General features: G+C 41.5%; 1 protein-coding gene across 1 annotated transcript; it reads left to right on the forward strand.

The window, feature by feature from the left end:
* On the forward strand, positions 1-23,324 carry duox (dual oxidase). Its single transcript, XM_042496718.1, has 33 exons — positions 1-78; positions 170-253; positions 343-507; positions 822-1,009; positions 1,180-1,381; positions 2,757-2,923; positions 4,720-4,783; positions 5,124-5,220; positions 5,390-5,480; positions 6,596-6,698; positions 6,838-7,010; positions 7,109-7,284; positions 7,392-7,510; positions 7,621-7,758; positions 7,866-7,979; positions 8,949-9,151; positions 9,348-9,533; positions 9,784-10,009; positions 10,659-10,752; positions 10,847-11,022; positions 11,106-11,175; positions 11,353-11,394; positions 12,458-12,636; positions 13,027-13,257; positions 13,360-13,459; positions 13,542-13,591; positions 13,690-13,817; positions 13,925-14,078; positions 19,748-19,980; positions 20,098-20,256; positions 20,374-20,529; positions 22,944-23,072; positions 23,167-23,324. The coding sequence occupies exons 1-33, from the start codon at positions 12-14 to the stop codon at positions 23,287-23,289; spliced, it is 4,587 nt and encodes a 1,528-aa protein (XP_042352652.1). The 5' UTR covers positions 1-11; the 3' UTR covers positions 23,290-23,324.
* The last annotated feature ends 1,517 nt before the right edge of the window (positions 23,325-24,841 follow it).

The raw sequence follows: 24,841 nt of genomic DNA on the forward strand, positions 1-24,841 counted from the left end.
CTCTCGCATCAATGGATTTGCGTAAAAGGGTTTGGAGTATCTGCGCAGCGGTTGGCTTAGTGCTCATAATCAGTGAACGTGAGTGGACAACAGTTGTACTTCAGATTCTGCAACTCCTATAGGCAGAAACCTACAAAATGAATGTTTGTTCTCGATATGTCTTGAACAGATTCCCGCTGTGAAATAACCTGGGAGGTTCCTCGCTTTGACGGCTGGTACAACAGTTTGGGATATCCGAGGCGCGGAGCTGTCGGTAAGTTACACGGGTGCCAAAGTGCGCAACAGCTGCCAGCAGCCGTAGTCAGCCTGCCAAAACACCTGCTTGTGTCTGTGCTCGCGCAGGTTCTCACCTTGTGCGCCTCGTGCCTGCGCATTACTGGGACGGAGTCTACCAACCTGTCCAGGAGCCGCTGCTGCCAAACCCCCGCAGGCTGAGCCGCCTGCTGACAAGGGGCCCCTCCGGTCTGCCCTCAACACGCAACCAGACCGTGCTCTCTCTGTTCTTTGGTAAATATAGATCATGCATGATGTTGCATTCAAGTGCGCTATAAAAAAACTTTAGAAATTGTGTGCAAATTGGGATACCCTAAACTGCACTCTAGTCATGTGGACACACCCATATGGCACACTAATGTTTTCAACCCATGTCACTAAAATGGAGGTGTAACACAGGTGTTAGATTTTAAGGTCATTACTTAAGATTTATAAAACTGATACTGGCTAATGCTATCCCTTAATATACCAAGATGTCTTGTGTTTGTAAGCCAAAAATGATCAAACATATTTTGTACTAATTGCTTTTAATCATTTTTACTTCTCAGGTTATCATGTTACTTTTGAAATTTTCGACTTAAGAAATCCTGGGTGTCCACCTGAGTTCATGAACATCCCAGTCCCAAAAGGTGACCCTATCTTTGACCCCACTGCCACCGGAAACGTCCTGCTGCCCTTCCAGAGAGGACCGTGGGACAAAGAGTCCGGCCAGAGTCCAAGTAACCCTCGCACACAGGTATCACTTTGTTAATAACATGTTTGGTAATGTCATCACCAAAATGAGGCAGTAAATGTGAACAGGAGCTTATGAACTGGCGCTAAAGGAGCGCACTTAACATTATTTTACCAGACGTGTCCCTTCTTCCTGAAGTGCAATCATTTTAGAAATAAATGCAACATATACAGGTGAACATGGTGACAGCATGGATTGATGGCAGCTCCATCTATGGCCCCTCCACGTCCTGGTCTGACTCCCTCAGAAGCTTCTCTGGAGGGCTCTTGACTTCAGGCCCTGAGTGGAACATGCCCAATGAGGCAACAGGACGCAGTCTCATGTGGAGTGCTGCTGACCCCTCGACAGGAGATCACGGAACCAGTGGCCTTTATGGTGAGACATTTTATACCTCAGATCTGACCTGGTCATTTATTTAGTACCAGACATTGGGATTAGTATTACCAAGGGCATTTTTTACATACAACAGGGGGGCTGTTAGTTGCAGAAAAATGCACTAAACAGACTTTATGTCATTTATTCACTCAAAAGCAAAGTCAACCATAATTTCCACCGTACCTGGAGTGCAGTACATCCAACCATGTAGTTAGGTGTGATTTATTGAGGAAGCGTGTTGGCTGGAACTCAAAACCCTGGAGCTCAGTGACATTTAATTTATGGCTTTTGAAGCCCAAAAGCTCAACAGCAGAATCTCTTTCCAGGTTCACAATGATCCACAGCAGCCAGGAGAAATTCCCTTCTCCTCAAAACAGTAATTTTCAGTAAAATGAGCCCATTCATTTACACACAAACTAGTTAAAATTGGTTGGTATTGTAAAGGTGTGCAGCAAACTTGATGGTACACCTTTGAATGACCTCCACGACCTGTTTAAGGTTAGATATTTGAAGACCAGAGCAATCTTGACTGATCTGAGCCATTCATGGCAAAGAGAATTTATGTTGTATTTGCTTGTTCTGTTGATGTCTGTTTATTACTTCTGGCTGTGAACCAAATTGTCCCCATGGGATATAAATAATATACCTCGACCCTTGAACCTTAAAAATTGCACATAACATATCTCCAAATCACTCTCAAACTATCTGGATGCACTCAAAATCAGAAAATGAATAAATAAATAAATCAGAATATATATATATATCTGTATTATGTATGTTTGGCTGAACTGCTCCTTTAAATAATCAGGTATCTGTACTGTTTTTACACTCTGCATGGTAATACCCGCCCAATCGATACTGTGGGCAGCTGAAAACAAGCAGCAAGAATTTCTTGCAAATATTTTTTCCCCCAGGTTTGCGCTGATCAGCCCGCGAGGCTTAGTCAAAAGAGGCCCTGCCTGACGTATGTTATGACTGTGTAATTATTGTGCAAATAGCTTGTCACACGCACCGCAGTAAATCCTCTCTATAGCATGGAGGATGCCATGCAGGTGTCACGAAGCCAGTGTTTTGTTGCTTGTGTTGTTAAAGGTGTGTAGTTATTATCTTAAGGAGGAGGCGAAAGATCCTGTCACCACTCCTTTGTCACATCCTTCAAAACAAACAGCCAAATTATCATTCAATTAGTGGTCAGAGATCCTCATTAATGAATGAAATTGGAATGTATGCTGAAAAGTTGTCAATGGCATTCTGTTTAAAAAGAACATGTTAAATGTAGCTTTTTCTCTGATTATTGTGCTGTAGCTTCAGTGATGTTAATTCAAGTGATGGAAGAGCAGAATTCTCTAACATTTGTGCCATCTTCTGTGTCCAGAGTTGGGAAATGCCTGGGCCAATGAGAACATGTTCACAGCAGCAGAGGGGATTATCTGGTTTCGCTACCACAATTATGTCGCCTCCAAACTGCATGAGGAACACCCAGAGTGGTCAGACGAAAAGCTGTTTCAAAACGCCAGGAAGACCGTCGTGGCCACATTCCAGGTAGAAGGAAAAGTCTCTGTGTAATCCTCTCGCTGCTCGGCTGCTGATTTAATTTGCACTCTGGAGAGAGCGAGGTTGCATCAACGCCAGGTGGTCGAGTTTTTAGGGATGAAATTGATGGTTTTACTTTAAGTGTGCGTGCATCATCTCTTACTTGTTTGATTAGTCGAGTCTGTTCTCTGCAGAAGTGTCCATTATGCACATGCTAATGATTTTCACTTCTGCTGCTGAAAAGTTAACAAACTACAACCACACTACATTTTCAGTCATATTGAAGGCTAGGATTTTAGGGCCCTCCACGAGAAAAGTTTTAACATCAAACACTCGGTTTCCTGCATTCTGGGAAATTTTTAGGCACCAAGTTGTGTATTTTTTGCATCATATTGTGATGTAAATGTTTTTAACCCTCTATAGAATGCATTATGATGCCAGTTGGTAAAAAAAGAAAAGTTTGTGTGTGTGTTTGTGTGTGTGTGTATCATAAAATAGACTAAATATCATTTAAATACATTTTCAAAAAACTTTTTTTGCAAATGCATTTTTGGGTACATTACTTTAAAGCAATAATGTACCATAATGGTAAGAAATGAGACAGAGAGTTATTGTTTAAACTATTAGAATTAAAATTTGATAAAATACTTGTGGAAAATATTCAAGAAACCTATAAGTTTAAAATGCAGTTTAAAATGGAAAAATGTAAGTTTGTTTGTCTGGATGTTAGCCTCAGACAACATGGTACCACTGCAGAACAGCCCATTGAAAGATTGTAAGTATATTTCAACAAACTTTCCATAAACAATGTATCAATCAAGGATGTATTGTGTGAGTGTAAACGGCCAAACATGGATGTGTTACCTAGTGGAAACATAGTGAAGGTTAATCTTGTGAAAATAAAAGTCCTCTGCCACTTCCATGTTTTTAACTATGGGAGACAAATGCAAAAATTCTAAATCTTGAGGGTGATGTGCCCCCTGCGTCCTCCCTTACCCCCCAAAATCTACACCTATGATCATATCAAATCCATAATAGCAAGCTACAACTATGTGAAATATATTTTTTATGCCTCTGCACCAGTGATAGCATTATGTTTTCTGGTCGTCCATCCACCCGTGTGTCCATCTGTCTGTCCCATACTCGTGAACATGATATCTCCTGAAGGCCTTGAGGAAATTTCTTCCACTTGGATTGAATAGAATTTCATAGTCAGAGGTAAAAGTTATTGTGACCTTATGTCCGTCTCATTCTTGTGATATCTGAAGAATGCCTTTATGGAATTTCTGTGGTGGTTGAAGGTCAAAATATCTTTTTGGTCATAACTGAAGATTTCATAAGCTAATCATGACAGAATTTCACACATATGTTCGAAAGGATAAAATAATAAAGTGATGACATTTTATATCCAAAAGGTCAATGGTCAACTTCACTGTGACATCATAATTTTCTGCAAAAACACTTTGCTGGCCATTATTCAGTGTCATATTTTAGACACAGAGGGGGAAACATTTGGTCAGGTACTGAATTGGTGACACTAATCTTGGGCATCCACCTTCAAACTTCATAGATTTTCTCTGCAGGTGTGTGTGAAGCATCCATGTTTTCACAGACATGGATACACTGTAACTGCAACTAGGCTGGTGCGCGTCGTCATACTGCGAAGTGGCAATTCTAGTTTAAAAGAGAAATCATACCAATAAACAAAGACATATATTATCATCATACATACAATCATGCTGAATTGCAGCGTGGAATCTGAAAAAGCTGCAATAACTGCAAATCCCTCCTGTTTTTCCACGCAGAGTATCGCTCTCTACGAATGGCTGCCTGGATATCTTAAAGGCAAAAAGCTTCCTCGTTATCCAGGTAAGACTCAGCCAGAGTGCGTGTGCGTACAAGTGGAGGGGAACAGGTAATGCACCACTGACCACAAGCCGTGGTGAGGTGAGCTATCGTTGGTGGTGTTTGACAAAATATGTGCTCCGTCAGCAAAGCATCACCCAGAGTCTCCTTCTCCTGCTGAATAGGCACCTGCAGCTGAAGAACGTTAATGGGACAATGGTCACTTCTCATTTTCATATTCACACTGCGTTTGTTGCCACATGTTGAACGTTTGGATCATGCTAAAATGTGTTGGCATGTATGAATTCAGCCTCTAAGTGATTTAGTTCTTCTTTTGTTGTTTGGTATGATATTCTGTGCACAGGTTACCAGAAGTTTGTTGATCCGGGGATTTCTCCTGAGTTTCAGGCTGCTGCCATTCGATTTGGCATCACTATGGCCCCACCTGGTGTTTACATGAGGTATTCTTTCTTTTTCCTGGCTCATTGTGAAAAAGCAAAGCTCACTATTGTGTGTTTGGAAGGTTTTTAGTTGAAAAGAATATTGTCAGCGTGTTACTGTATCAGACACTATCTAAAATAACTATATAGAAATTAGACTCTCTGCATTTGCCCTCGTTTTTCCCTACAGAAACAGAACCTGCCATTTTCACAAGATCGTCAACACAGATGGCAGCTTATCACCGGCGATGCGTCTTTGTAACAGCTTTTGGAAGCGTCAGGTACATCATAATCACACATCTGCATTTTTATAAGATCAGGAAGAAGAATTTTACAGTAAATTAACTTGTGTGCTCATTTAAATACTGAATCACCACAAACCTTTTCTCCACCACTGACACTGCTTATGTTCTTTGTAAATTACTGTCTTATAAGTACTGAATTTTTCAAAAATGAGAGCAGGCAGTGAAGTCACATTTAGTACTATTATTTATTTATGGAGACAGTGGAAAAGTACAGAGGGAGAACAGCAGAGAGGCTCTGGCAGGATTTGAGTCGGGATCTTTGCGGCTTCAGAGGCTGGAGAATCAAACAGAGTCTCTGAGCACAAATGAGGCCATTTATAAAGGTGCTTTGCCACTGTTTTAGTTACAAATGAATTTATTTCTGTAATACAGTCAGTGTTTGCCTAAATAAATAAATTGGGATCTGGGGATTTTGGAGGCCAGGTCAGCAGTGCGGGATCTTGCATTGTCCTGCTGGGGGAGGCCACTGCCATCAGGGGGTGCTGTTTTCATGACGTTTAGTTTATTTTATGTCATTATTACAACTTATAAAACTCAAATAAACGGGTAAGCGTACAATAAATAAACAATAAGTCATTCCTTTTATAGCATTTAAAACAGAGAGAAACAACAAACACACACACACACACACACACACACACAAAACAGGAGTGAAAAGGTGTTGGCTGAAGCCCTAGCTTATTACACCTAGCCTTTTAACAATAATAATGATAATACTACTACTACTACTTTAATAATAAGAATTGTTATTATCCTTTTCCTCAGCTCCCTTTAGATTTATACGCATTCAATTAAAGAAAATTAAGTCAGAAAACAAGTATATAGTCCTACTATCTGTCTAACCCCTTGTTGCAGTTCATACTTTTAGTTTTATATTTGCTAACCTCGTAATCATACATGTTTAAATCATTTTTAAAATCTGCTTGGTGTCTTACACTTTTTCAGTTCTTTTTCTACACCATTGCAAAAAAAAAAAAAGAATCAATGCCAGCACCCATGGTTTCCCAACAGAACATCGTGAAGAGATGATAAATTATTCACTTCACCTGATTGGTGAATTATGTATTAATGCCTTGTCATTTCGCTTCCAGAGAGAGAATGTGAAGACGAGCCAAGACGTAGATGACCTCATCATGGGCATGGCTTCCCAGATTGCGGAGAGAGAAGACAATATTGTTGTGGAGGACCTGAGAGGTGTCTATACTTAATGACTATATGTATCAGGAATCAGAAACAGATTTCACATGCAGGGCCTTGTAATTTGCCATGGTGTATATGATTCATTAATATGTTTTCAACATTCAGAGCTCTGATTTGATTTGCACCCTGACAGACTTCATGTATGGACCACTGAGGTTCACCCGCTCAGATTTGGTGGCCATGACCGTCCAAAGAGGAAGAGACTTTGGCCTGCGGAGTTACAATGAGATCAGAAAAGCTCTGGATATGCCACCTGTCAAAACATTTGAAGAGATAAATCCTGAGCTTGACAGCACCAACCCGCAGGTAAAACCTAGAGACTCCAAAGCAAAAACTGATCTGACATGAACTGCATGAAATCCTGTGTAATCCTGTGAGTTAAAGTGTGCTCTTCTGTCCAACAGTTGCTCCATGATATTGCAGAACTGTACAACAGAGACATCTCAAAACTAGAGCTCTTCCCTGGAGGACTGCTGGAGTCCCTCAATGGTCCAGGTCAAGTTTTCTCTGCCATAATCTTGGACCAGTTTGAACGCATCAGAAACGGAGACCGCTTCTGGTTTGAGAACAAACAAAATGGGTAAACTCCTCTCTGAAAAACTCAAACATAAAACTAGCCGCTGTGGTATCTGACGCTTGACTGATTGATCATCTTACCACAATTGTGATCTTTGGGGTGTTTTGCAGTTTGTTCACAGGAGAGGAGATCAAGAGGATCCGCAATGTCACCTTTCATGACGTCCTTATTGCAGTCACAAGTGCAGAGGCCATAGATTTACAAAAGAATGTGTTCTTCTGGCAGGACGGTAATAAAAAGTGTTTCTTCAATTTGATTTATGAACGAGTGCAGATTTATTTTTATTCAGTGACATAATATTTAAAACGCGGGGAAAAAAAGGTCTCTCTATTGTCTTAGGTGACCCTTGTCCTCAGCCCACACAGCTGAAAGCATCAATGCTCCAACCCTGCACTAATGCCACCAAACTTAATTACTTCGATGGGTACAAAGCTGGCTTTGGGATATTTATCATTGTTCTTTTCCTCTTCCCTGTTGGTCAGTATGACACTCGCACATACATTTTCTTTCTAACCCCGATTTCACTCAGCAGCAGTTTTGTTGTGAGACTCATCATCAGTTTTGATTGTATTTTTCCTTCACAGTTAGTTTTCTGGTGGCCTGTATGGTGGCTTATCTCCGCAAGTACCGTTACAGGAAGTTCCAGAGAAGAAGAAAAGCTTGTGACAAAACAGAGGAGCCACCAGTGGGAATCACTGGTATGAAATCTGAAAAAATCCTTCTGATACCTCTCATAGTATTCAATGTAAAAACTAAATTGACTCAACGTCAATTGTATACAAGCAATTGTATATAGAATATACTATACTTCACCATATTCAATACTTCCCCAGAAAAATAACCATTTGTATATCACTCACCAAGTGTTTAATTTAATATGTATCCCTCATATGCCTCCACAGTCAACAAGAAAATCCAAAAAACATGAACATAAATTGAAGCCATCACATTAAAATAACTGCAAAACTATGTCAAAACATCTGATTACAAAATTTCATATAACTCATGCAGTATAATCAAATTCTCATTAAGCTGATCATATGTTCAGTGCTTCCCAAAAACATGGATTTTAGCTAAAAATGTTACAGTACAAAACACAAGTAGTGTGCCCTGAGTTTATAGGTGCTCCACCTCAAACACTTATGTTTGCCTATGCACTCTACTCAGCTGTGCATGAGGCTGCTTGTACTGATGCATTTTTAATATTAAGGTTTTAGCTAAAATGCATGTGTTTAGGAAGTACTGCGCATACGACTGGATAAATGAGAATTTGATTATACTGCAGCAGTTATGTCAGAGCTTGCAAACAGATTTTTTGATATTGTTTAGCTATTGTCGAACAGGGTCCCCATTTCCTTCAATTTATGAAGAATAAGCCGTTCAATGTGGAGGTATGCAAGAAAAGCAAAGTTTTCCTCACAAATTCAAGGTGACATGTTTATTTATTAACACACAAATGGTCATTTTGTGAATGAAGTATTCCTTTATGTGTTAATGACCTTTCATGATTTGTAGTCTGTCTGCAACAAAACCTAATTTATAAACTTTTGACAATCTGAACAGGTGACAGTGAAACCACACTGTTAATTCCTATTATTTTGTACCTGTCCTCATCATCATCCAGAATCCTGTCTTGCATCTCATTTCATTCTGCTTTTATTCTTCAGCCTACGAATGGCAGGGTCATAAAAAACCTCTGCACCCTGTCAGCGTGGAGGTCGATGAGAAGAGGAGGCTGCAGGTCTTTGACAGATGTGGGTCTGCTCACCGCTGCCTCAATCTGGGCAACCAGAACCACATAGATGTCCTTCTCTCTAACGACCGGCACCGTAAAGCTCTGCTGCTTAAAGTATTGAAAGAGTACGACCTGGTGAGAAGCTGCACTTTGATTGAAGTTGAAGTTCAAAAGTGGCTTTAAAAACTTTAGCAGTTTCTAAGCACATCTGACTTTTACAGTGACTTTTATTTTTCACCTCATCTGTTGATGCAAGCATGATTCTGCACCCGATCTGAATCACTTTTATCTCACTCCAGTCCTGTTTTCCTTCTCCTGCCTGCAAATCCAGGTGCTGTTTTTTGATGACGAGAGCAAACGTGCAGCATTTGTCAATCATCTGCGCCCACAGGTGACAGACATGGGTCAGGAGATTAGAGTGACGGAGATGAGAGAGAGGGAACTGCTGAAGGAGGCTTTAACCAAAGAGCAGAGGGCTCAGATTGTGGAAACTTTCATCCGACATGCTTTCTCTAAGGTACCGTCAGTCTGTGGATGTTTAACTCATCCTGCGCTCTGTTACAGCGGCAGCAGCTTTGAGATCGGCCACAAAATGTCGTCAATCCTTGTTTGAGGTCAAATTAGGGCCAACCTCCGGCCAAACGAACTAATTGTCAGTCTCGATGGTGACCTCATCCATGATGGACACACAGTAACCTCAGTTAACGTTGGAGATATTACTAATGACACTATGATGACATGTAATGATGTGTCCCTCTGATGCACAGGTCTTGGAAATAGAGAAGTGTGATGCCGGGGACATGAGTGGCGTTTCCCGCAAGAAAGCCAGAGAGGTTCTGCAGTGCGAGCTGACCGCGTCTGAGTTTGCTGATGCGCTGGGCCTCAAGCCCGACTCCTTGTTTGTGGACTCCATGTTCACATTAGCTGATAAAGATGGAAACGGTTACCTGTCCTTCCAGGAGTTTCTTGATGTGATGGTTATCTTTATGAAAGGTAAAATGCATGTTGCTGCGTAGCTGTGCTGGCATCTAATCTCTGCCGTTACATGTAAATCTCATTTTGAAATTTTCTTTTCAGTGCTAATTTAGAGTAACAAAACAAAAACTTCTACTGTCAGATATGACAAGTGGGGTTATACCTGTCATTGCCTGGTTCAGCGGAAACAGAGCAGAATTTTGCCAGTTTATTTTAAATCTGGATAAATAACCAAATTGATCAAAAATAAAGATATAATATCAAATATACAGTATTTGATGGATACACTATGCACCATCGTATAAATAAAAAAGCACCTCATCAGTATATAAGTGCAAGCAACTTTTTTTATATTAAAAAATCATAAAAAATCATGTTTCCAGAATTTAGGAGAAGATGGGAGAGCCCCTGTAACAGCATTTAAACCGTCACATGAACTTTTCTCTGAAACTAATAATAATCTTTAGGCGTGATCTACTGCAACTGTCTAGCTGCAAATAAAAATAAAGTTACAGAAATCAATTAAATAAATAAATCAAGTAAAGAAAAGTTTTTTGTAGGTTTTATAGACTGATGTTTTCTGGCAATGGACTACATGAAGGGCATGTAATCTAATGTATTAGTCTAAGCCTACACTATGTCATTGATGGTGTTTGTCTTTAACCAGGGTCTCCTGAGGAAAAATCCAAACTGATGTTTTCCATGAATGACATTGGTGGAACTGGTTTCTTATCAAAAGAAGAATTTGCCCGGATGCTTAGGTTTTATCGACTTTTCCTTTTTTTTCTCCATGACTGCACCAAGTCATTTTTCTCTGTCAGATGCTTCATCTTTACCCTTTTGATGTTGCTTCAGGTCTTTCATTGAAATCTCCAACGGTGCTCTGTCAAAGAGCCAGGCAGAGGACGGCATCAAGGCCATGATGCAGGCTGCAGGCTTTGATGACAAGGAGAAGATCACGTGGGAGGACTTCCATTTCCTCCTGCGGGACCATGAGAAGGAGCTGCAGTTTGCCCAACTCAATGTCAAAGGTTGGCAAAAAGTTTTGTCTTCTTTTTAATGCTCATTTCTCTGACCTTGTCTGGTGAAATAAATGCCTCTGCTGTGTGAGCAGGGATGGAGAAACAAGGGAAGAAGCGGCTGAGTCGAGACCAGAGAGTGTCCTTCATCAGTCCAGGAAACAGGTCAGAGAACAGGACACACAGGCTGTAATCAATCATCCAGATCACAAACTGTTGCTTGACGTCACTGTGGATAAAAAACAATGATCCAATGTAGCTTTGTCACTTACTCAATTCATTTCTGTATCCCTTGTGACTATTGTGTCCCAGCTTACAGTCTTGTTCATTTTTTGTTTACAGCAACAGCAAGACAGATGGATCGGAGATACGTAGACGAAAAAAGTTTGTTCCTTGTTTCTGATTTTTCTGCTCCAGTAAATGTCTTTCTGAGGGAAGCATACTAAAAAGGATAGGATGACTGACAATCAACCAAAAGAGATAAAAACGTACAATTCAGTTTTAGATTTTGTATAGTTTTAAAAAATATGTCTTTGCATACCTTTTGCATGAGTTTGTATGGCTCTTCACCGGTTATAGCTGTGGCCAGAGGCATTATGTTTTGAGTGGTTCGTACATCCGTCCGCACAAATGTCTCTGTGTATGTCCGTCTGTCCGTCCATTCCATTCTTACGCATGTGATGTCTCAAGAGCACCTTGAGGGAATATCTCCACAATAGACACAAAATATTAAGTCACACTTAAGGATAAACTGATTAAATTTTAATGGTCAAGGGTCAAGGTGACTGTGACCTTGTCTTTCTCATTCTTGTGAACGTGATTTCCTCAGTAACCAATTGAGGTCCTTTTTTCAAATTTGGCACAAGTGTTTACTTGGACTCAACAATGAAGTGATTACATTTTGGTTTTGCGAAAAGTCAAGGTTTGTGTGACCTTGCGTCTGTCTCATTGTCATGACCATAATGTCACAACATGTTTCTGAGGGAGTTTCCTAAAATTTGGCTGAAGGTTGAATTTAAGAATAGAATTTGGTGGTCAAAGGTCAAGGTTACTGTGACCTTTCGTCCATTTGATTCTCGTGAATGTAATATCTCAAGAAGGCCTTGATGGAGTTTCCTCAAACATACACCAATGTTTACTTAGACTCAAGAATGAGTTGATTAGAATTTGTTGGTTGAAGGTCAAAGGTGACCTCACAAAACATGTTTTTAGCCATAACTCAAGAATTCATTCACTATGACAGAATTTTATACAAATGTCTAATATAATAGCATGATGAAGTGCTGACATTTTATATCCAAGAGGTCAGAAGTCAACTTCACTGTGGCATCGTAATGTTCTGTAAAAACACATTTATGGCCATTAGTTGACATCATAAATCAGGAAAAGATGGGGATGTTTCGTCAGATCCTGAATTAGTGACACTGATCTGTTTGAACATTTTCAGATTAAGTGTCAACACTCCAAATGTCTATGTGAAGCCAAAGCGTGAGCAGTACATAAGAAACCCCATCCAGCAGAAGATCCAGCACTTCAAACGTTTCATTGAGAATTATCGCCGTCATATTATATGCTTCTTGGTCGTGTACGGCATTGCAGCCGGCGTGTCACTTGAAAGATGTTACTGTGAGTAGAAACCGTTGTTTTCCTTGTTTAGCTTCTTTGCTGTGTTAATGATGCATGTTGTATACTGAAAGTAATTAATTTTTTTGTTTTTTTTTTCATCTAAAAACATAGCGGTAACATGACAAGAATCTGGCATTTAAAGGGTTAAAATTCTGAAAATGTATGAATAATTGATATTTATGATTAGGACTGATGTTTGTTAAAAATAATTAACTTGAAAATTTTAAAAAATCAAATTCATGTATATTTTTTTAAAGCCTGATTTCAAAAGGCGCATTTTGTGTGCAGAACAGTATAAGTATTTACTTAATAGTTCTTGTGTACCCTCATCGTCATACCTTTCTGGTCATAATGAGACTTTTCTAAATTGATTAAAAACATTGTTTTCAGACTACGGCTTGCAGTCTGATTCCACAGGCATTCCCGAGACTTCAGTGGTTGGCATCGTCGTCTCCCGTGGCTCCGCCGCCGCCATCTCCTTCCTGTTTCCCTACATGCTCCTCACTGTGTGTCGCAACCTCATCACACTGTGCAGAGAGACTTTTCTCAACCGATACATCCCCTTCGACGCTGCCATTGATTTCCATCGCTTCATGGCCATGACCGCCATCCTTCTCTCAAGTTGGTAGATTGGGGGCGATGACAGCAGAGAGTGATGATGGAAGGTTTTGACGTCTTTACATTTATTGTATGAGCTCACTCATGTTTCTCTTTTGACTGTAGTTGTTCATAGTCTGGGCCACGTGGTCAACATATACATCTTCTCCATCAGCGACCTCAGCATACTGTCCTGTCTGTTCCCCAAAGTCTTAGCCAACAACGGGTAATGTTTGAAAGATCTGCTTGAATTTACAACATAATTTGTGGGGAGTTATGTTCTCTGATTTACAGGGTTTTCATTTTAGGTCTGAACTTCCTCAGAAGTGGTCGTGGTGGTTCTTTCAAACTGTTCCAGGTATCACAGGAAACTGACTTTAGACTGTGAGTGGTACGGTGACATTTTTTTATGTTTTGCTATAACTTTGTTTTTTGTTCTGTTTGTTCTTTTCCCAGGAATGACTGGCATCTTGCTTCTCTTTACTTTTGCATTCATGTATGTTTTTGCCTCACACTATTTCCGCCGCATCAGCTTTCGCGCATTTTGGATCACACATTACCTCTATGTTGTCGTGTACACTCTAGTAAGTACTTTTCTGACTTTAAAACTACCCAAATTAACTCTGCTATCAGGTGACTTTTAAGACAAGAGGTGTTTTCACAAATACTGTGATGCTGAATTTGTCAACAGACAGTTATTCATGGCAGTTTCGCCCTGCTCCAAGAGCCCCGTTTCTACATCTACTTGATTCCACCTGCGCTGCTCTTCCTGCTTGACAAACTGATAAGCTTGAGCAGGAAGAAGGTGGAGATCCCCGTGGTCAAAGCTGAGCTGCTGCCTTCAGGTGACACTTAACTTCTTCTGGAAAATCTTTAAAATGTTTCATCATTCTCTCTCTTCACTTGATTTTAGGAGAGACACTACAAGTGAATACTGTTTTTCATGCATGGGTCTCTTGTAGGATTTTGGACATAAAATACTAGGGTTGAGTTGAATACTCAGATGACACGAGTATCCGGCACAAATACAATTATCATCTGACTAAAATGTGTCATTATCTGTACATGTAATGAAGGAAAATCCTCATTTAGGCAGCTGTATTCAATCTCTCACTCACTCACTGATGAAATGATCTGAAGCTCAATCCTGAGGCTGTGCTTTTCTCGTAAATGATAAATAAAGCAACTTCTGATCAACCCATGTCAACCTAAGAAGTTACAATTCCTGGTTAGATCCCATCCATTCCTGGTTTGAGTCCCACCAACTTCTGGTTTATACCCTGCTCACCCCAAATACAAATACAGATAAAGATAATGGTGCACTGGCTAATCCCTACAAAAGTCATATTTGGGTTTATTTTAGTTCAGATTTATGGTTTGGAAATGTATGCAAAAAGAGCATATTAAATTAGGTAATGCCTTATTTGCATATATAAACATACAATTTCAGAAAACTTGAAATACAAAAAAAAATAAGTACTTAAATGGGGGGTGTTTCATGAGGATCTGTTAATTAAAATGTTTTTTTCATCCATCATGACAGGCCAATTTTTCTAAAAGAGTTTTTTTTCTCAAACTTTGAGCCAGAAATATCCATTTCAAACTTTCTAGTTCTCTTCCTATCTATATTCTGAATGTTTTTACTGAGAAGTTATGTATTATTCATTGCCTGTAAAAAGAAGAGAGGGGGTCTCCAGGAATTTATCTAGTTTAGAGTGGCAAGGCGTAGTAGGAGAGTGGTGTTGACTGCTTCCCTCCCCTGCAGGATCCAAAACTGACAACACAACTCTGCCAGGACTCTTTCGAGTCCAGGATGCAGGAGGGTCTCATCAAAGTCCTGGATGATAAGGTTGGTCAGAGGATGCTTTGGATCTAGCAAGACCTGGTGGATGGTGTCTGGCTCTAGCTGCTCTGCTCTAACCTCCCCCTGCTTTGCTGGGCGAGTGAGGGTTTGGATCGGCTGCCCCGTGTAGGGACCGTGCTGTAGCCTGCATGAGGTCCTTCCATGTGGAGAACATGCTGACATCAGGGAGTTGAGGACAAAAGTCGACAGTCACCTGTCCACAAAAGGAGGTTTCCTCAGTTTACTATCCTCTGACTCTGGATAAACTGATGGGCTGGTCGCAGGAAGTCAGGGCCTTGGTGCCAAAGGTGAGGTCAGGACAGCTCCTTCAAGGTCTTGCCCCATGTGATATCATCAGCGCGGTTGTTTACGCTCTCCACATACCTCCAGCTGTTGGTAAATTGGTAAAGCTCTGGATCTCGGCCACACGTGTACCAACGAAAACATTGTAGTGGCAAGATTCTGACCTGATCCGGTGAAGAACGGTAGTAGAGTCCGACCAGAGGATGACCTTTCTGATGGGTAAGGTGAGCTCAGCCTGAAGGTGGACCGGTGAGAGCGGCACTCAGCTCCAACCGAGGCATGGAGAGTTGCTTCTTAGGCACCACAGGGGATCTGGCCAGGACAAAGTAGATATGGACTTCTGTCTGTAAGTAAGTAACAGACCCGTACGCTCTCTCAGAAGCATCGCAGACGATGTGAAGATCTCTACTTGAGATTGGTGAGTCTGCGGCCCTGGTGCATAACATCTGGGGATTTCCATCTAGATCCGGTTGGGAATCTCCTGTTCCCAGGCGAACCATCTGACTCACAGGCTCTGTGGCTGGATTGGGTCATCCCAGCGGATTTGCTCCTTCCAGAGATCTTGGACAAGAATCTTGGCTCTTGTGGTAAATGGTAAAATATAGCCTAGTGGATCATATTGACATGCGAGTACTTTATAGACATTCTGCAACGTGGGTTCAGTTCGCTCCACTGGTCTGTGTTTGTACTTCAGGGAGTCGTGGAGGCAGTCCCAACCTAACCGAAGAGTTGGCTCCTGAAGGTCCATACTTGACTGAGAAAGCCATAGCTCACTGCTCTCGGATCTGGCGTCCGTTGGAAGAACTTCAATGGCAGCTGGAACGTTGCTGGCCCACTGGCGTAACTCATAGCCTCCAGTATGGAGCAGCTGTCGCAGACCTTCGACAAGGTCCTCTGCTTCCTCCTTTGAATGGGTGCTGTGAAGGCAGTTATTCACATAGAATGACTGCTCAACACAATCATCGAGATTACTGTTGGACTCACTTGTGTCCTGGACATGTCGCTGCAGGGCATAGATGGTGCAGCAAGGGCTACACGTAGTGCCAAATGGCAGGACTTGCCATTCGTAGATCTTTTGCGCTTCAGTCCTTGCAGAATTGGTTTGTCAACTGGCAGAAGGTGTATCTGGTGGAACATACTTTTGATGGACCACTCACTGCGACTGGGTACTGCTGAAATCGAATGAGGACTCCTAGCAACGACGCACCTGGGCAGGTCCAGGGAGGAGAAGGTCGTTGAGGGACTTCCCTTCGTACTGGAAGGAGCAGTGACAATCCTGTCCTTGTTGTTGTGCCGCACCATATGGTGAGGTATAACCCAGGATTCTGGGGTTGATGTAGCTACCTCGGGTGGCACCACTGCTACGTAGCCCATCTTCTCTAATTTCTGGATCTCCTGGCAATATGCCTCGGCGTGTTGTGGGTCTTTGGCGAGTCTCCTCTCAGTGCTACAAAGACTTGGCAACACTGCTTCCATAGGAGCTTGAAGAGTGGTGGAGTTGGCTCGGCGAAGCAGCAATGGGTCATATCTTTGGACCCTGTCAACTGTGACCATGTCTGGGGCAGGTTTAAGGCTTGCTGATCTTGATTCGATTAGGTCACCTGCCTCTTGCTTGTGTAAGGCAGTGTATCAGTCTGTCAAAGACGCTCAACGTTCTTGAAGAGTTCACAGGTAATTGAGACTGTCGCTGTGAACAGGCACTGCTGCTCGAATGCATGAACTTGGTCAATACTGGTGGGACGAACTGAGTTTGGTGTGGACTGCAACAGGGCCCCCTTGTGGACCCAGCTGCACCGGCTCTACAGGTGTCAGAAGATGAGGCATGCCAGATCCGATGAGTGGCAGGGGTTGAGCGTAGTCTACAAGAGGCAAAGGTAGGTTGCGGAGGTGCTTATATCTCCGTTGGAGAGTTCTCACAGGATAGGAATGTTCTGACTGTCCCAGGTGGTCAGCGGTGAATGCCTGACGTATGTGATACTTTGCCTATGCGATACTTGATCCTCTTCAGGATTGGGCAGGCAAGACAAAAATGGTGACTGAAGCACTGTGAAGCTGCACTACATCTTGGTGAACAGTTCAAAGGGTAAGTATTTCAGGCTGTGCAGAGAGGTTCAGGCGTTGCACAGCATGTGGCAAGGTTATGCTTCGCACCGAGCCACCGTCTAGTACTGCATAAGTCTCTAGTACTCTGTCTTGATTATGAAGTAAAACTTTCACAACCAAACTTGTGGACTGCAGTGTTCAGGATGGCACCCAGTTCACTTTGAACGAGCTGATGGGGTTGACAGTACTTGTCCTGCAGAGCCTGCATGGCAATTGTGTACAGCCTTGGATCGTGGCTAGTGGAGTGCATTCTGTAACTTCAGTTGTCCAAGGAGCACTGTCTTTACCACTTTAGAAGAAGGGAATCATAGGTTTGGGAATGCCTTAGGACGAGGCAATGAGTGGGAATGCATCAGCTGCCTGTGGTTGATGTGGACCTGATTGAGGCAAAGCTGGAGTAAAGCACAATGCTTCCTGGACAGAGTAGGTGAAGGCTGAACTGGATGATGCTGAAATGGATGATCTGAATATGAGGCAGGGACTGGTTAGTAGTTCACAGGCGCTGAACTAGAAGACAGGGTTGCAGGATGAACAACAGAATTTAGCAGTGGAGGAAGAGATGGATTTTGCACAGAAGGCAGAGCTACATGTGGGGCTGGAGGTGAGCTACAGTCACTGGGGGTGGCGCCGCGCAGAGTACTGGAGCGGGGCTGCGTGGAGCACGGAAGATGGAGCTGCAGTCACTGGAAGCGGAGCTGGACTTGCTGCATTCGCTTGCCTCACCATGATCTGATGGACATGGTGAAAATCTGGCACCATCAAGTTCCTGTGTTTTCTCTTTAAGGATAGAACCATCTTAGCTATCTTCAGCTCATTCACTCTCTTCTTTAGCTGTCATTGATTCTCCAGCTGTCTGGTTAGTAACTCTTCTGTTCTAATGCCTTCCTCTTGTAACTGTTGGGCCTCTTTGGCTTGAGTTTGAAGTCGCTGAAATTCATATTCTACTTGTTGGTTCTCCTCCATTTGTTGCTGTGACTCCTCAAGCTCCAGCTCCTTCACTCGCTCTTTGAGCTGAGCTGTTTCCAGCTCAGAGAAAACATTAGAGGGGAACCTGCTCATGGATGAGCCAGATGACCGTATGGACCTTGGGTTGGAGCTCCTCCGAGATGAGCATGTTTTTCCACTGTGTGAATGTCGGGATGAGGGAGCCCGTTGTGTGGTGTTGGTTTGTCCCACAGAAGGGAGAGTTGCAACCACATGGTTCCAAACCATGGTTGACCATAAAAAGAAGAGAGGGCGTCTCTGGGAATTTAGCTGGTTTAGAGTGGCAAGGCGTAGTAGGATAGGGTTTTCCCATTAAAGAACACGGATACAGATGTCCTTTTTAGAGTTGATTTTTTAGGCTGTGGTCTGTAATAGCAATACAAATAACAATCAGTATAGCAAACACCACATCTGCAACATAATAGGATAACTAACGTAACAAAGGACTGAACTCATTACTCGAATGTCATTTGGATTATAACTTAAACAAATCACCTCTCAGGAGGCTTTCAGACAGCATGAATTGGCTTATTAGCTTTGACCACGCACCAACGTAAGATAACATTAGCTTAAATGCACAACAAATACACATTAACACAATTTTTGCACCCACCTTCTACAGTATAATGTTATTAGACTCACCTTCTGGCATTTACACACAGCAATAAACCAGCAGGGTACAAGTGAATGATGGTAAGGGCAAAGGAAAAATACCACCTATCCACTGTTGTATTAGGAATGAAACTTAACTTTAGGGCAATGCATATCACACACAGGTGTGGTGCATTCCATAACATCAGAACAACTATAGTGCATTCAAGAGCATGGGACATATTAAAACTGTTTGAGAAACAAACTAGTAGTAAATGAAACTTAATTCAATAAAAAAGTTAACAACACATTAACAGTGTTCTAACAGCCTGATTTATACATGATTTGTTCCTAAATCATGACAAAAGGGGATATTTATGGTTTATGACAGTATTTTCTGATTGGAGTGATAAAAGGAGCTATCTAAAATCCCCTCTGTGAAAACCTTTGACTCCATATGTCAACAAAATGAAACATAAATTTTTGAACTGGGCTTATTACATGTTTAAAATTTAAGGCAAAAATAATTGTATATGGTGATATATTAGTTAAAAGTTTTCCCCTATTCACCTGTTGTGCCTCTCCTTTAGTCTTCACTAACTAAATTGCACTTTTCCATTGTCTGCACTGAAATCACGTAACCTCTACGTGCATTTGAGCTCACACTTCTTTTGGCTGTTCTCCCTGCAGGTGTGACACATCTGGAGTTCAAGCGGCCACAGGGCTTTGTGTACCGTTCAGGCCAGTGGGTTCGCATTGCATGCCTGATGCTGGGCACAGATGAGTACCACCCATTCACGCTAACGTCAGCCCCGCACGAAGAGACCCTGAGCCTGCACATCCGAGCCGTGGGGCCCTGGACCAGCCAGCTCCGAGAGCTCTACACCGAAGAAAGCCTTCTGGATCTCGGAGCCTATCCAAAGGTAGGTTCAAGCATAATATTGTGTGTGTGTGTGTGTATGTGTGTGTGTGTGTAAATAGTTTCATGTGCCTCTTTGTCTTTTCATGACACAAATATTCATGTTTTATTTCATCCTAAGCTGTACTTGGATGGCCCGTTTGGTGAGGGCCATCAGGAGTGGATTGACTATGAGGTGTCTGTTTTGGTGGGAGGAGGAATTGGAGTCACCCCATTTACCTCCATCCTAAAAGACCTGGTATTCAAGTCCTCCATGAAGTCCAAGATTCAGTGTAAAAAGGTGCTGCTTACAATTAAACAAGTACACTTGTCTTGTCTTATTTCCCTGAAGTGTTATGTAATTGTGCAACAAGCTTACTCTGTAAACAATCTTTCTCTCTTTGCTAATTTTTTGAAGGTGTACTTCATCTGGGTGACACGCACACAGCGTCAGTTTGAGTGGGTGTCAGATATCATCAGGGAGGTGGAGGAGATGGACACTCAGGAGCTGGTCTCAGTTCACACTTACATCACTCAGGTGGCCGAAAAGTTCGACCTCCGCACCACCATGCTGGTGAGATCCACAGCTGCCAAGTCCAAGTGTAGACATAGAAAGTTGACTGAAATCCTGCTAAAATGCTGCGGGGAATATTAAAACAGTCATTTTAATGTTCCCCGCTTAATACATGCCTTGTATATTATGACAGTAGGTGGGTTTCCATTAACCCTCAAATTGTGCAAATTGAAAATGCGCATATAAAATAGGCCTAATGGAAATATATCACTTTTGAAAAAACTCCTATTCATTGCAAAAAAGTTTTTACGTTTAGTTTTTCTCCATAATTGCTTGCATAACATGCCTACATCGCCTTCAGTTAAAAAATAATGACAGCTAGTGTCGTGGCTGCAATAGAAATAAACCTGATACTGTTTTGAACATCCGTCACCATAATTCTTGAAATGTTATCGTGAGAGGAAAGTCACGGGAGAAGTAGGGTAACATTACTCAGTGGAAACGCTGTCATCTTGCAGTTGTGTTTTATTGAAATTTCAAAAATATCACTTACGTTTTGTGCAAATCTATGCACTTCAAACTCACCTAGTGTTAAAACTTTTTGAAATATGCTAATTTCCCCATTTGCTTTGAATTAGATGAGAAGACTGAACCGGGGCTGTATCTTTGTTCTCGGGGTCTTATGTTCCCAAGATTATTAACCTCTCAATATGACACAGTAGAAAGACCTTCAAAGGGTTTTATGTTCTCAGCAATGCTTTTTCATTAGGTCAAATGGGTCAATATGTTGAAATCACCCTCCTTCAGCTTATAGCCTTCTGATGTTACACCCCTAAAACCTATGCCTGTGACAGCTGTCATGGTTTTAGACACAGTGGCTCAATGGATTGTTATGCCTCCACGTTAGCCATAGCTAAGGCCAGAGGCATTATGTTGTTGCATGTGTAATATTTTAAGAACGCCTTGAAAGAATTTCTTCAAATTTGGCACAAATGCTATTGGACATAATGATAAACTAATTAGACTTTTGTGGTCATAAATCAAAGGTCAAGGTCACTGTGACCTCTTCTATCTTATTCTTGTGCACCCGATATCTCAAAAACAATTTGGCACAAATGTTCACTTGGACTCAACTATAAACTGATTAGATCTGGATGGAAAAGGGTCGCCGTAACCTTGCATCTGTCTTATTCTCCTGACCACGATATCTCAAGAACACCTTGAGGGAATATTTTCAAATTTGGCACAAACATTCTCATGGACTGAAGAACGAAATGAATTTAGTGATCTAAGGTCAGTGTCACTGTGACCTAACAAAACTTTTTTTTTGGCCATAACTTTTTTGGCCACTTCATCCTTATACCCCGGTCTACAGGGGTATAAGGATGAAGTGATAACAGAAGTGATTACTGAAGGGATAACAGTAAGTACAACTGGGGTGGTTTACTGAGACATACAACCACAGGGCAGTAATTCTAGTTTCCATTCAAACTGCATTTGAAACGTCCCTGTCCTTTTGTTATTTTGCAATTTGAACTGCGTAGATATCCTTTATAAACCTCTTACACTGGAGACTGTGAGAGCAGAGGACCTTTGGAACAAAGTGGTGACCCAGATTGATATCGCTCTCTTATCTGTACAGTAAATATGAAGCTACAGCCAGCAGCTGTTGCTGTAGCTGTGGCCAGAAGCATTACATTTTTGTGCTGTCCGTCCCTCTATCTCATTCTCGTGAGTCAAGGTATTTCTTCAAGTTTGGCACAAACGTCCGCTCAGACTCAACAATGAACTGATTAGATTTTGGTGGTCAAAGGTCAGAGGTCAATATGACCTTGCACCTGTCTTGTTCTCATGAACGTGATATCTCAAGACCACCTGGAGGAAGTTTCCTCAAATTTGGCTCGAATGTCCTCTTGGCTACGCGAATAAACTGATGCACTTTGTTGGTTGAAGATCAAATGTCAAGGTCACTGTGACCTTCCAAATAATATTTGGGCCATAATTCATGAAATCATATGGTAATTATGAAATTTCACAGAATTGTCTAATTTGATGTATGTGACGTCATAATGTAAACTGTTAGTGCAGCCTTACTGCTTTATAGAGGCATACAACCAATAGGCAGTAACACTAATTAGTTGTCTGCGTGCGAGTTCGTCCTTGCTGCACTACACTTTACCCCTGACCACTGTACCAGAAAAGAGGACAAAGAAAGAAAAGTTTTTTAAGCTGCAGCCTGTGACACACAGTAACGACTATTTTTCCTTTAAACTGAACCAGAGTAGCTATTTTCAGTTTTGGCTCCTATGTGCTAAACTAACCAGCTGCTGCCAGCAGCTTCATATTTAGCATTCAGATATGTGACCATCAGTGATCCTCTCACTTAACTTTTGGGAAGAAAGGCTTTTGCCACACAGTTCCTCTAATATGAAATAACTATGATCCCTCCCCTTGTCTTTGTAATGTGTGCACAGTATGTGTGTGAGCGCCACTTTCAGAAGGTGTGGAACCGCAGTCTCTTCACCGGCCTGCGGTCCGTCACCCACTTCGGCCGGCCGCCCCTGGTATCCTTTTTCAGCTCACTGCAGGAAGTTCACCCTGAGGTCAGTCCTTCATTCCTCTTCATTTATCTCACATTTATTGAAATATCACCTGATACATCAGCCTACTTTTTCTATTCGTATTCATTTTTTGCAGGTGGGTAAAATGGGTGTATTCAGCTGCGGTCCTCCCGGACTAACCAAGAATGTGGAGAAAGCGTGCCAGCAGATGAACAAGAGGGATCAGGCCCATTTTATACATCACTATGAGAACTTCTAACTCGTCCTGAAGCACTGGACTACAGAAGGAAAGACGAGCCACTTTACACTGGAGGATTCCAGTTACTGCAGCAGTTAATGACAGAATCACACAATCACAGAGGTAGTGAAGGCAGTTTAGGTAGTGTAGGAAGTTTTTGATCTAACATAATATCTTGAAGTGAAATATTAGTGAATATTATTGTTACATTAATTTCCATCAGTCAAGAATGAGACATTTTATTTCACATATCACAAGAATACAGAATTTTATTCACAAATCACATCAAATAATTTTTTAATCATTATGTGAGTTTTTATTTGCTGTAACTCGAGTTAGCTGTCATGACATGTTTTTGAAATTATAATCTGTAACTGATCTCTTGTGGTTTTGTTTTAAAATACCTGAAATAAATGAATTAACATTTTACAATAGATTTGTATCACTGTCATCTCAGAAACATTGTGTCAGACTCATCGACATAACAGCAGCTTTAAATGTTACGTCTCTGTTCTGGGACATTAGATTATGTAAGGACTTGTGGGGTTTTGTGCAGTGAAAGTTCTCTAAATTCTGCTGTTGGCTCCTTATGTTGCTTCTAGCTTTTGGACTAAAATTACACTTGAATTACCGCAAACTCCTAAATTTGATTTGTTGGTTGAGTGATAGGCCAGACAGCTCCTCCACCCAGAATAATAATAGTAAAGTAAGAATGTTGATTATATACAGGGTGACACATTTGTCTTTAGTGCAACATGAATCACTATTATTAAATAATGTAAGACTCTTTGCCATCATTCTGTAACAAACTGCATTTTTCAATACAGTGAGTGCTGCCACTGCTGCACAATCCCAAAATAATGAGCTGCATAAATTTGCTTGCTTATCAGATGCACTTAAGATAACCTGTGAAGGGTGTATGCAGAGGTTTAAAGGACTGAGCTGATATAATGGTAGCCTAGTAAAACTTTATTTGATCACACAAGTACTTTTTGTATTTGTATATTTTGTTTAAATTTCATCTGAGTAGTACAAGGAAGGAGACTGCACTTTAGCCCACTGACATGTATTTTAAGGCATAAACATCCACTGTATTAAGTTTCTTTGAGTGACAAATTAAACCACTAGTGGCTCCAGATGCACCAGGAAGTTCCCCAGTTACCAAAAAAAAAAAACAAAAGAAGAAAAAAAATACAATTACAAGAAGTAGCCTGCAAGTTGTTGTAAGTGATACATTTTCCTTAAATTTCGGGGTAGTTTCACTGGGCATTTTTTCAAGAACGCCCTGCTCCACTCACAGTTACTCACATTCATACCTGCCACTGGCAGCTGCCCAGTTCAGCCACAGTCTGATGTGCTGGCTACCGTGCAGCTGCACGCAGGAGCAGTTGGGGGTTATGGGTCTTGATCAACAGAACCTTGATAATGAGCACTGCCTTTTAATTGTCCCCATTAAAATTTATATTGCCAGTTTGGGGAGTGAACTGGTGACCTTCAGTTTTATTTTTGTCCCTGGAGGACAATATGGTTATCCAGCAGGTAAAAACACATAAATGGCATGGGTGAACATATT

This window comes from Plectropomus leopardus, chromosome 11 (assembly GCF_008729295.1).
Source record: "Plectropomus leopardus isolate mb chromosome 11, YSFRI_Pleo_2.0, whole genome shotgun sequence".
Taxonomy (NCBI): Eukaryota; Metazoa; Chordata; class Actinopteri; order Perciformes; family Serranidae; genus Plectropomus; species Plectropomus leopardus.